Genomic DNA, 13,341 nt, shown 5'->3' on the forward strand with positions numbered 1-13,341 from the left:
CATACCTTTATGACGAAAACATGAGACATTTCCATGACCGGTATGTAGCTTTTTTTGTGCAAGACTGCCAAGAGTATACATCGAACATGATGATCTCTACATGATAAATTGAGCTCACTTTACGCAGAGAATGTCACGTCAGGGGCCAAAACAAAAGACGAAAAAAAGGTGTGTGTGTGTGTGTGTGTGTGTGTGTGTGTGTGTGTGTGTGTGTGTGTGTGTGTGTGTGTGTGTCATACCACACTATTCGAGATCACAATGTGTCATATGTACACAGCAGGTTTGGGGACCTTGGACTCGTAGGACCCTCTAAAACTCCGTGTGTGTACGTGCGTGCGTGCGTGTGTGCCGTGTGTGTGTGTGTGTGTGTGGAGAAAAGCGACTACAGGAACATTTGTCTTTTCTCCATATGCAATTTTCTTCTTAAAGGCATATGTACGCGCTCCCGTGTTTACAAAGTGTAGTTTGCCCATAATCGATGTCAAACGCACCATAAGACCATATAATGACGATATGTCACCATGCGCGGACCATAATACATGCATTACAGCTTGTTCTAGCCTCTGAAAAAGTGAGGATGTCAACAAAGCCGCGGTGTTAGCTCCCTTGCATCAACGTTACATGTGTTGCCAAATCTATAAATAGGACGATCCAGATCAAAATGAAAATACCACAATATTTTGCAGGGAACTTAATTTAGCATGTCTCCAGCTGTTGGTAAAGCAATTAGCGTGTATAGTCATCGAGTACATATGCCTTTAAAGTAGATAGAGTGAAGAAGAAGAGAAGGCGGAGAGAGCAGAATATATTATCTAAGTTAGTATTGAAACTGTGTGGAATTAAGATTCACACTCTAAAATCATATTTGTTCTTTCCCTTAGTAAATGGTTTGGAAATAGGTATAATCCAGTCCTTTCTCATTGTTCTCTATTTTTTAACCCCTAGGTCACTTCTCCTGTCACTAACCCCCTACGCCTTCGTTTGTGCGCGAGGGCAGTCAGCGAAAGCATTGTTTTGCTACATCCACCTCTCACCTCCCTCCTCCCCAACGCCCTTTTCCTGTTTGACCTGATTCTTTACTTTTATGTTGTTGTGCTTTTGTTAATAATACTTGTTACACACAGACGAACGCACATACATAGACACTCACACACACACACACACACACACACACACACACACACACACACACACACACACACCCACACACACACACAACACACATACACACACCCACACACACACACACACACTCACTCTCTCTCTCTCTCTCTCTTTTCTTTTCTGTAGCTTTTATATCATTACATTTAGTCAAGTTATGACTAAATGTTTTAACATCGAGGGGGGAATCGAGACGAGGGTCGTGGTGTATGTGTGTGTGTCTGTGCGTGTGTGTGTGTGTGTAGAGCGATTCAGACTAAACTACTGGACCGATCTTTATGAAATTTGACATGAGAGTTCCTGGGTATGATATCCCCGGACGTTTTTTTCATTTTTTCGATAAATGTCTTTGATGACGTCATATCCGGCTTTTTGTGAAAGTTGAGGCGGCACTGTCACGCCCTCATTTTTCAACCAAATTGGTTGAAATTTTGGTCAAGTAATCTCCGACGAAGCCCGGACTTCGGTATTGCATTTCAGCTTGGTGGCTTAAAAATTAATTAATGACTTTGGTCATTAAAAGTCTGAAAATTGTAAAAAAAATTTAATTTTTTTATATAAAACGATCCAAATTTACGTTCATCTTATTCTTCATCATTTTCTGATTCCAAAAACATATAAATATGTTATATTTGGATGAAAAACAAGCTCTGAAAATTAAATATATAAAAATTATGATCAAAATTTCTTTTTCGAAATCAATTTAAAAACACTTTCATCTTATTCCTTGTCGGTTCCTGATTCCAAAAACATATAGATATGATATGTTTGGATTAAAAACACGCTCAGAAAGTTAAAACGAAGAGAGGTACAGAAAAGCGTGCTATCCTTCTCAGCGCAACGAATACCCCGCTCTTCTTGTCAATTTCACTGCCTTTGCCACGGGCGGTGGAGTGACGATGCTACGAGTATACGGTCTTGCTGCGTTGCGTTGCCTTCAGTTTCATTCTGTGAGTTCGACAGCTACTTGACTAAATGTTGTATTTTCGCCTTACGCGACTTGTTCTTTCTTTTACCCATGTATTCGATATAAATATGTATTCTGTATTCATTTGTTTAGTAGAATGTAGATTTTATGTTTATCATCTACATATGAGAAGCCTGTTGAATATACACTGTGTTTGATTGTGGTTAACTTGTAACTGCATATGTTTTTTGGTGTGACATGACTATTTTGCGAGGTAATAGTCAGAGGTTTTGCACTTTGTTCACAGTGTTGATAACCAATGAGTGTTTGGTATCAAATGATGTGTCGAAGAATTTCCATTTTATTGATGTATTTCTTTATAGCGTTTTTGATGTAGTTTTCTTAGTGCATGGTTTTTTGTGTATTTTTGAGGGATTTTAACTGTAGCTTCTATGAAGGCTGACAGCAACCTCGAAACTCTCCCCCCTCCCTCCCCATTTTGTTCTGTTCTGTGGTCCCAGAGCGACGTTTTCATTGGTTCTTTATCGGTGACGTCAGGGACAGTCACGAAAGGTATATATACGCTGTTAGTTTTTGAGGTTCGGCGGGAGTCTGAGCAACCAACCTGACTTTGTGTCTAAAAGGTATACCGGACTTCCCACTTAGAGTTACAGCATTGATTCTTTGGGAATGGTTGTGGGAGGGTCCCAACCTGAGTACCGAACGGTTGTGGGAGGGTCCCAACCCAGTATTGAAGTATTTGTTGTCATCTCTAAGTTGTCCTCCGGGGTCTGAGCAACCAACCTGACTTTGTGTCTAAAAGGTATACCGGACTTAACAGGGTTAAAAACAAACGTTCCGCAGTCCCAGGTTACCACACGGCGAGTAAAGTGGCGTCGCTTTACTCTTTTACTTTATTTTTACTCAGGCCGAACCCCTGCCCAAATTTTTCGGCCATTATTTTTAGGACATAGGATATTTTTTTTAGTAGCGTTATTTGCTAAGGGTACCTACGGGTCATGCCCAAATTTTCAGCCATTTTAGGACTTATGATATTTTTTTCAGTAGCGTATTTTTGCTAAGGGTACCTACGGGTCATGCCCAAATTTTCAACCATTTTAGGACTTAGAATATATTTTTAAGTAGTAGGAAAATTACAGGAACAGGGTGAACCAATGTACAGATATACTTTCTGAAAAGAACCTACGCCTTGTATTGAGTTGTTTTCCTGATTTGTTTTGATTCAATACAATTTTGAACTTCACCTGCCTCTTCTTGAGTTTATATTCTGTTTGTCCTGTCGTGTGATTGCCATCCTGACAAATGACCTTCAAACACGTATAACATCTAAGACACAGACACAGACAGTTAGAGTTAATGTGAAGCTAAGACCGCTCGGCTTTACATGTGAGTGGACTCGTAGGACCCTCTAAAACTCCGTGTGTGTACGTGCGTGCGTGCGTGTGTGTGTGTGTGTGTGTGTGTGTGTGTGTGTGTGTATGTGTGCGCGTGTGTGTGTATGTGTGTGTGTGTGTGTGTGTGTGTGTGTGTGCGCGTGTGTATGTGTGTGTGTGTGTTGTTACATACAGCCTCAGGCGAAATGCAACCCTTACATAGCACCCCATGTGTTCATGATTTTGTGCGATGAACGCAGATGAATTCAGCGAATCAACAAAAACAGCGGCTTACCAAGCACACACCGTTTTTATATTTAGTCAAGTTTTGACTAAATATTTTAACATCGAGGGGGAATCGAAACGAGGGTCGTGGTGTATGTGCGTGTGTGTGTGCGTGTGTGTGTGTGTCTGTGTGTGTGTGTAGAGCGATTCAGACTAAACTACTGGACCGATCTTTATGAAATTTGACATGAGAGTTCCTGGGTATGAAATCCCCAAACGTTTTTTTCATTTTTTTGATAAATGTCTTTGATGACGTCATATCCGGCTTTTCGTGAAAGTTGAGGCGGCACTGTCACGCCCTCATTTTTCAACCAAATTGGTTGAAATTTTGGTCAAGGAATCTTCGACAAAGTCCGGACTTCGGTATTGCATTTCAGCTTGGTGGCTTAAAAATTATTTAATGACTTTGGTCATTAAAAATCTGAAAATTGTAAAAAAAAATAAAAATTTATAAAACGATCCAAATTTACGTTTATCTTATTCTCCATCATTTGCTGATTCCAAAAACATATAAATATGTTATATTCGGATTAAAAACAAGCTCTGAAAATTAAATATATAAAATTTATTATCAAAATTAAATTGTCCAAATCAATTTAAAAACACTTTCATCTTATTCCTTGTCGGTTCCTGATTCCAAAAACATATAGATATGATGTGTTTGGATTAAAAACACGCTCAGAAAGTTAAAACAAAGAGAGGTACAGAAAAGCGTGCTATCCTTCTTAGCGCAACTACTACCCCGCTCTTCTTGTCAATTTCACTGCCTTTGCCATGAGCGGTGGACTGACGATGCTACGAGTATACGGTCTTGCTGAAAAATGGCATTGCGTTCAGTTTCATTCTGTGAGTTCGACAGCTACTTGACTAAATATTGTATTTTCGCCTTACGCGACTTGTTATATTTAGTCAAGTTTTGACTAAATATGTTAACATCGAGGGGGAATCGAAACGAGGGTCGTGGTGTATGTGCGTGTGTCTGTCTGTCTGTGTGTGTGTGTAGAGCGATTCAGACTAAACTACTGGACCGATCTTTATGAAATTTGACATGAGAGTTCCTGGGTATGAAATCCCCAGACGTTTTTTTCATTTATTTGATAAATGTCTTTGATGACGTCATATCCGGCTTTTTGTGAAAGTTGAGGCGGCACTGTCTGTCACGCACACATGCACAAAACACGCACGCAGTCTGTCATCCACGACTCAAAACAATCTTGCTCTTCCGACTACAAAACACAAGTTGACACGAACAGTAGATTAAGGACGTTTCTTACAAACAATCAATTATACATAACATAAATACACACACAACTCTCTATCTAACTATACAAATCTTTCTTTCGGCAATATCCACAACGACAACAAAGATCAACCAGCATTAAAGCCTATAACAACAAAGAATAATTATTTAGAAACTTTCATACCTCTCACTTTCGCTCAGTTCATTATGACGTTATAGCTCCTGCACGTTTAGCTGTTAGGACGGGCTAAGGCTAATGTTACCGTGCTTGCGTATCCGAAATCGTTCATGAACCGGAGTCAACGAGGCCGTGGTGCGAAGCGACAGGAGTCATCGGTGACGTCGAGTCCTTGCCAGGCGAGCAGTGCCGTCGTCGAAAGTGGAGCGGCAGACATCTCCTCAGTAGTAGGCCATTTCAGAGTAGCCTCCGCATGGTGAAATACAACAACCACATCCTGGTTGTATTGAAGTAGCCATACATATCCCCTGCCGTTGATAACAGGTTTCCGGCATCTGCTCTACGCAAACAGACCCTACGTTCAACGAAGAACGGATTCGCTTGGAACGCAAGCTATCTTCCCTCGGCTAAAGGCAAAGAACGAATGAATAAAAAGGAGTATCTACGAGCTCGAATTTAGCTCTGAGTTCACCTTACAAAATACAAGTAAAAACCACGTGAAATACCTGAGCACGAGCTCCACGAGACACCTGCAGTTAACCAGCGTCTACCTATGACAGGCGAAATAGAGGAACACAGGCGCTCCAATACAATACATTTAACCCCACAGCATAAAAGTATGCTAATATTAAAGCCGCTTGTGACAAACCCCCCTACTCAAACCGAACTACGGTTCGTCACAAAAATTCTACACAATGCGGCTGTAATAGTCTGCTCCGACGTTGTCGCATCCTCGGATTGCTCTGATGCGGAACGTGAATGTCTGAAGCAACAGGGCCCAGCGCATCAAACTTCCGTTCGTCATCTATGTCTTCTGTAGAGGTTGAAGGGACTGGTGATCAGTCTGTAGCGATTCTCTCTCTCTGAGACTGTCAATGTGCCAACACGGTCGACAGCGATTCTCCGGAAAGGTTCATCTATGAGAGGCATCTTTCCAAGGTGAGCTTTGGGTGATCCTCCTTCAGGTAAAGCTCGATGACCAACATCACAGGAATGAACATAACGCCTGATGTCGCCCTCCATCCCTGGCCAGTAGAACGAATGCCAGAGTCTATTCTTAGTTTTCTTTGTCTCAAGATGACCAGTCTTAGTAACATTGTGGTATCGTCTCAAAATACCCGAACGAAGAGTCTCGGGCACCACCACCTGACTGAAGGTCTTCTCCGTGGTTATGAAAAGGCGATGCAGGACGCCCTGTTTCCAAAGGAATTTCACCTTTCCTTTCTTCCCGGATGGTGTAGGGTTCCTCCCTTTTGCCAGCTCCCGCACCCTAGACAGAGTTGGGTCAAGCGTCTGTAGCTGGATCAACTTCTCTCTGGTAACACCTAGACCAGAGTCCTTCATCCGTAGGGTTTTAGGAGGTTCTTTTTCTCGCGTATTTTTAACTTGAGTAATGGCGGCTATCTTGACAGGTTGAGCTTTCGCCCGGTACACAGGAACTTCAAGGGTTTCTCCTCCAGGCTGAACGATCCGGTTTCCGATGAGTACGGGGTATGTTAGCTGGTCAGCCACAATAGCGACAACGTTCCCTGAGAAGAATGGGGACTCTAAATGTACGATCGTAGTAGGACAAGTCTTCTGAACGTTCCCTGCTGCGAAACGAATAGTTTGACTTCCCTGCTTGAGGTTACAGTCTTTTACCAAAGAGGAGTCAATGACCAGTCCGTCGGCGCCTGTGTCACGAAGAGCAGATACTTGCGATCCATTGATACTGACCGTGCATAAAGGAGTGTACGAAAGTTGGCTACATGGGTCACAAAGGGTAGGTAACTCTGATGTGGCAGCAGTGGTTCCTGGCGTCGTTACAACTGTTCTCACGTTGGTGACGGTCCGCACGTTGAAGGACGATGCTGAATGCGGGCAATTCCTACGGATGTGCCCAGTTTTACCGCAACCGTAGCAATTTCTCTTGGGAAAAGGGCCGTTGGGGTGGACGGGACTAACTGGGGCAGAGTCTTCCTCAGGATTTTCAATGTCCTTCGTGTTCTTCTCGACTCGACCAGTCGCAGTAACCGGGTTTTTCCTGGCTCTTTTTGATGCAGCAAACCTCTCAGCTAGTTCGGCGGCCTCAGTGACGTTCGCCGGTTCGCGCTGCCGGATGAAATCCGCGAGGTCCCCAGACACATGGTCCATCAGGTGTTCCATCAGTAGGAGGTCTCGGATTCCAGCATAGGTCTCCTCTTTCTTCGCGGCTTTCCTCCACCGTTCAAACCAGATTCGAAGACGGGTAGCAAACTGTATAAACGTCTCCTCTCCCCTTTTGGCCGCGAGTCGAAACTTAGAACGATACGAGTCAGCCGTCCAGCGAAAAGATCCTCTAAGGGCGTCCACAATGACATCAAAGTTTCCCGCATCCTCAGCTGGCAGTTCCAAGTAAACATCGGCAGCAAAACCTTTCAGGAGGACTCCCAGCCGAGCTCCCCAGTCACTCTCCCTGTCCCAGCCACTGAGAGTTGCTGCTCTCTCGAATCGTCCTAGGAAGGTGTCGAGATCCTCTTTGGCTTCATCAAATGGATCTATTTTCAGACGAACTGGTTCAATAGCCCTACTACGAGAACTTGAAGTAGTCTCTTCTCTCCTAGTCTTTTCTATCTCTGCACGAACTCTTTCTTCTTCCAGTTCAGCTAGACGTCGGCGGCGGTCGTTTTCTTCCTCTTCTCGAAGTACTTTTCTTCTGATTTCTTCTTCCTCCCTCTGAAGTCTTCGTTGAGCATCCTGTTCCTCCCTCTGAAGTCTTCGTTGAGCTTCTTCTTTTCTCAGTTGAGCTTCCTCTTCTTCTTGAAGTAGTCTTCGTTGAGCTGCTTCCTCTTCTTGAACGTATTTTGCTAAAGCAGCCCCTGATCGAACGCCCAAAGCACGTCCCCTAGCGGCTATAATTTCTTGAGCTGACGTGAGGGAACTAGATTTTTCAATAGGGTCAACAGCAGCTCCATCCATATGCTTTGGCGTGGTAAGTGTCATACGGGGTGGAGAATTACCATGATCAGGGGTAGAAAAACTTGCCAGAGCGGCATTGCGAGATTTGGATCCCGACATGATTTCTCACCAAATGTAAAATGGTTAAGTCGCCAACTATGGAAAAGCAACCTAACTACTTCACAACAAAATTCTGAAGCAAAACATCTCAATCTACAACATTTCCAGACAAATTACAACAGGGAAAAATGCTATAAACAACGTCGAGACATGTACCCAGCACCGGCTAGTATTCACAGGTGGCCGCTGTGAAAATCAGGTTAAGCCTTAGCACGTACAAGCATGTTATTCAATCATCCCTATTCAAAAATCAAACCTGACAAGACAGTACAAACAAACAGACGAACAGAGCAATATCATAGGTGACGATGTAATAATAAAGTTCCCGGACGAGCCCCCATTTGTCACGCACACATGCACAAAACACGCACGCAGTCTGTCATCCACGACTCAAAACAATCTTGCTCTTCCGACTACAAAACACAAGTTGACACGAACAGTAGATTAAGGACGTTTCTTACAAACAATCAATTATACATAACATAAATACACACACAACTCTCTATCTAACTATACAAATCTTTCTTTCGGCAATATCCACAACGACAACAAAGATCAACCAGCATTAAAGCCTATAACAACAAAGAATAATTATTTAGAAACTTTCATACCTCTCACTTTCGCTCAGTTCATTATGACGTTATAGCTCCTGCACGTTTAGCTGTTAGGACGGGCTAAGGCTAATGTTACCGTGCTTGCGTATCCGAAATCGTTCATGAACCGGAGTCAACGAGGCCGTGGTGCGAAGCGACAGGAGTCATCGGTGACGTCAAGTCCTTTCCAGGCGAGCAGTGCCGTCGTCGAAAGTGGAGCAGCAGACATCTCCTCATTAGTAGGCCATTTCAGAGTAGCCTCCCCATGGTGAAATACAACAACCACATCCTGGTTGCATTGAAGTAGCCATACATATCCCCTGCCGTTGATAACAGGTTTCCGGCATCTGCTCTACGCAAACAGACCCTACGTTCAACGAAGAACGGATTCGCTTGGAACGCAAGCTATCTTCCCTCGGCTAAAGGCAAAGAACGAATGAATAAAAAGGAGTATCTACGAGCTCGAATTTAGCTCTGAGTTCACCTTACAAAATACAAGTAAAATACACGTGAAATACCTGAGCACGAGCTCCACGAGACACCTGCAGTTAACCAGCGTCTACCTATGACAGGCGAAATAGAGGAACACAGGCGCTCCAATACAATACATTTAACCCCACAGCATAAAAGTATGCTAATATTAAAGCCGCTTGTGACACTGTCACGCCCTCATTTTTCAACCAAATTGGTTGAAATTTTGGTCAAGTAATCTTCGACAAAGCGCGGACTTCGGTATTGCATTTCAGCTTGGTGGCTTAAAAATTAATTAATGACTTTGGTCATTAAAAATCTGAAAATTGTAAAAAAAAATAACAATTTTATAAAACGATCCAAATTTACGTTCATCTTATTGTTCATCATTTTCTGATTCCAAAAACATATAAATATGTTATATTTGGATTAAAAACAAGCTCTGAAAATTAAATATATAAAAATTATTATCAAAAATTAAATTGTCGAAATCAATTTAAAAACACTTTCATCTTATTCCTTGTCGGTTCCTGATTCCAAAAACATATAGATATGATATGTTTGGATTAAAAACACGCTCAGAAAGTTAAAACAAAGAGAGGTACAGAAAAGCGTGCTATCCTTCTTAGCGCAACTACTACCCCGCTCTTCTTGTCAATTTCACTGCCTTTGCCATGAGCGGTGGACTGACGATGCTACGAGTATACGGTCTTGCTGAAAAATGGCATTGCGTTCAGTTTCATTCTGTGAGTTCGACAGCTACTTGACTAAATATTGTATTTTCGCCTTACGCGACTTGTTACATTTAGTCAAGTTTTGACTAAATGTTTTAACGTAGAGGGGGGAATCGAGACGAGGGTCGTGGTGTATGTGCGTGTGTGTGTCTGTGTGTGTGTGTGTGTGTGTGTGTAGAGCGATTCAGACTAAACTACTGGACCGATCTTTATGAAATTTGACATGAGAGTTCCTGGGTATGAAATCCCCAAACGTTTTTTTCATTTTTTTGATAAATGTCTTTGATGACGTCATATCCGGCTTTTCGTGAAAGTTGAGGCGGCACTGTCACGCCCTCATTTTTCAACCAAATTGGTTGAAATTTTGGTCAAGTAATCTTCGACAAAGCCCGGACTTTGGTATTGCATTTCAGCTTGGTGGCTTAAAAATTAATTAATGACTTTGGTCATTACAAATCTGAAAATTGTAAAAAAAAATAAAAATTTATAAAACGATCCAAATTTACGTTCATCTTATTCTCCATCATTTTCTGATTCCAAAAACATATAAATATGTTATATTTGGATGCAAAATAAGCTCTGAAAATTAAATATATAAAAATTATTATCAAAATTAAATTGTCGAAATCAATTTAAAAACACTTTCATCTTATTCCTTGTCGGTTCCTGATTCCAAAAACATATAGATATGATATGTTTGGATTAAAAACACGCTCAGAAAGTTAAAACAAAGAGAGGTACAGAAAAGCGTGCTATCCTTCTTAGCGCAACTACTACCCCGCTCTTCTTGTCAATTTCACTGCCTTTGCCATGAGCGGTGGACTGACGATGCCACGAGTATACGTTCTTGCTGAAAAATGGCATTGCGTTCAGTTTCATTCTGTGAGTTCGACAGCTACTTGACTAAATGTTGTATTTTCGCCTTACGCGACTTGTTTCTGTTCAATACAACTGCTTTAAAAGAACAAAGCACGCTCACCAACCAAAATATAAAACACTCCCACATACACACGCACGCACGCACACGCACACACATACACACACACACAGACGCACGCACGCACACACGCACGCACCCACGTACGCACGCGCGCGCACACGCACAATAAAACACACACACGCACACACGCACGCACGCACGCACGCACGCACGCACGCGTGCACACGCACAATCAAACACACACACACACACACACACACACACACGCGCGCGCACGCGCGCACACGCACAATCAAACACACACACACACACACACACAGCACGCACGCACGCACGCGCGCACACGCACAATCAAACACACACACACGCACACACACACACACACACACACAACTACACACACACACACACACACGCAGATTGATAAATTGGGGACACAGTCATTACGTACGTGACCCCGAAATCACGGAAGACCGTTATGGAGAATCTTTGTTCATACAAAGTGCCCATCAAGTCATGGGCATTAACACTCAGGTGATCAAGTTCTCAGACAACAAGTCACTGATGGTGTTTATCGACATCTCTATTCTCTGCAATTGTGATGTAGTAAATTTACATTATGGTTGGAAACAACAAACAGCATCATATCACGCAGAGTAGCTGTTAAACCTATGAGCAAAAGTTAATATTTGGCAAACTCTTATAGTTCTTTTGTCATACATGTCTTAAGTGCAGGTAGGCACAGTGTTTCTGAGGCGAAGCTCAGCAGCTATTCGTTGTTTTCTAGACCTAAAAAACTGAAAGGTTTGCCAAGATTTAAGTTTCATTTCTTTGTTTCGGGGCTTGTTGATTCCGGTGTTCACTAGAGATTTGATAAACGTCATCTCCAGCATCGAAATTGTTTTCAAAACAAAACCTTCTTCGTGAGGGCGTAAACCTTAAAATTCTTCTTCGCTCTCACAGAACAGATCAGTCTGTCGTGCAAAGCAGAAGGCATGCTGTGATCAGCGAAAACCTCCGTAAAAAGTGAATGCGGTGATTATACCAGTAACATTGTGGCTAAAACCTCGTTACACAAAAATCATACCGATAGGTCTGTCGGGTGACTTATTTTGTTTCCGGTATGTGAAGGCTTCGGACCAGGAATATATGACAAGCATCGCTTTATCGCGATCCCATGTTAAATGTTTTTAATTTACATTTTAAAACAATTTCTTTCCATTTGTATACTTCTTTAGTGAATAATACGTATCTAGTATTTTTTTTAAGGACAGGTTATTTAGACAAGGCAATGTGCCTTACACCATTATCCTTGTAAAGCAAAGTTATTTCGTTCCCTGTATAACTATTCAGTTGTATTGAAAACTCTTCCTCGACATAATTATATTGTTGAGTGTTCTTTTTTCCAGAACTTTCAGGCTCTTGGCCCAGCTGCAAAGGCTTCTGAGATGCTGAAAATTCAACTGCTAATTCTATGTTGTGCTGCCTTAGTATGGTAAGTTTAATACTGTACTTTAGTGCCTAAATTAATTCACCTTGGAATGTTTTCCCTAATGTTCCTCGAGTCTTGTTATGCTCCTTTTACATTTAGTAAATATTCGACTAAATATGTGTGTGTGTGTGTGTGTGTGTGTGTGTGTGTGTGTATGTGTGTGTGTGTGTGTGTGTGTGTGTGTTATCCCAAACCATTTGTTTTTTCTTTCATTATTTCTAAAATGCCTTAGATAACGTCGTATTGAGCTTTGAAACAACCTTTTTTTTCTCTCAGATCTTTTCAAATTGTGGTCAAACAATCATTGACCTGGTTAAGACTATATTGCAATTCACCTGGGAAACTTATTATTCAAAGACAATTATTTGGTTACGCATAACTCTCACTTAATTTCTTACACATGTCGAATTCATTAAGAGCGTTTACTTCCCTTTGTTTCTCAGAACGTATTAATTCATCAATTTGTTATATTTTAAAATGTGTAATAGAAATTGAAATTACAATAGCATATTAAAAACGATTGCATTGTATTAGTTATCGCTTGATGTGGCTGTCATATTCACATTTATCAGGCATACTATCGAGAAAGGAGGAATCATATCAGCAGATATCCGATTATTTTTTGCCTTTCTTCTTCTTCTTCAGCATTCCAGAATTTTCTGGTTACGTGTGAGCTCGTTTGACCATTTGAGTTCCCCACACTATACTCTAGTATAGTCAGCTTCACTCCGCTTTTGTTGAGTAGGCATGCTGGGTATTTTTGTGTTTTGATAACCCACCGAACTCTAACATGGATTACAGGATCTTTTCCGTGCGCACTTGGTCTTGTGCTTGCGTGTACACACGAAGGGGGTTAAGTCACTAGCAGGTCTGCACATAAATTGACCTGGGAGATCGGAAAAATCTCCAC

At 41.8% G+C, this 13,341-nt stretch overlaps 1 protein-coding gene across 1 annotated transcript; it reads right to left on the reverse strand.

Annotated features, from left to right (window-relative positions):
• Window positions 1-5,966: 5,966 nt before the first annotated feature.
• Window positions 5,967-8,201, reverse strand: LOC138961234 (uncharacterized). The gene has a single exon (XM_070332833.1). It carries the CDS (start codon window positions 8,199-8,201, stop codon window positions 5,967-5,969), a length of 2,235 nt encoding a protein of 744 aa, XP_070188934.1.
• Window positions 8,202-13,341: the final 5,140 nt, after the last annotated feature.

This window comes from Littorina saxatilis, linkage group LG3 (genome assembly GCF_037325665.1).
Source record: "Littorina saxatilis isolate snail1 linkage group LG3, US_GU_Lsax_2.0, whole genome shotgun sequence".
Lineage (NCBI taxonomy): Eukaryota > Metazoa > Mollusca > Gastropoda > Littorinimorpha > Littorinidae > Littorina > Littorina saxatilis.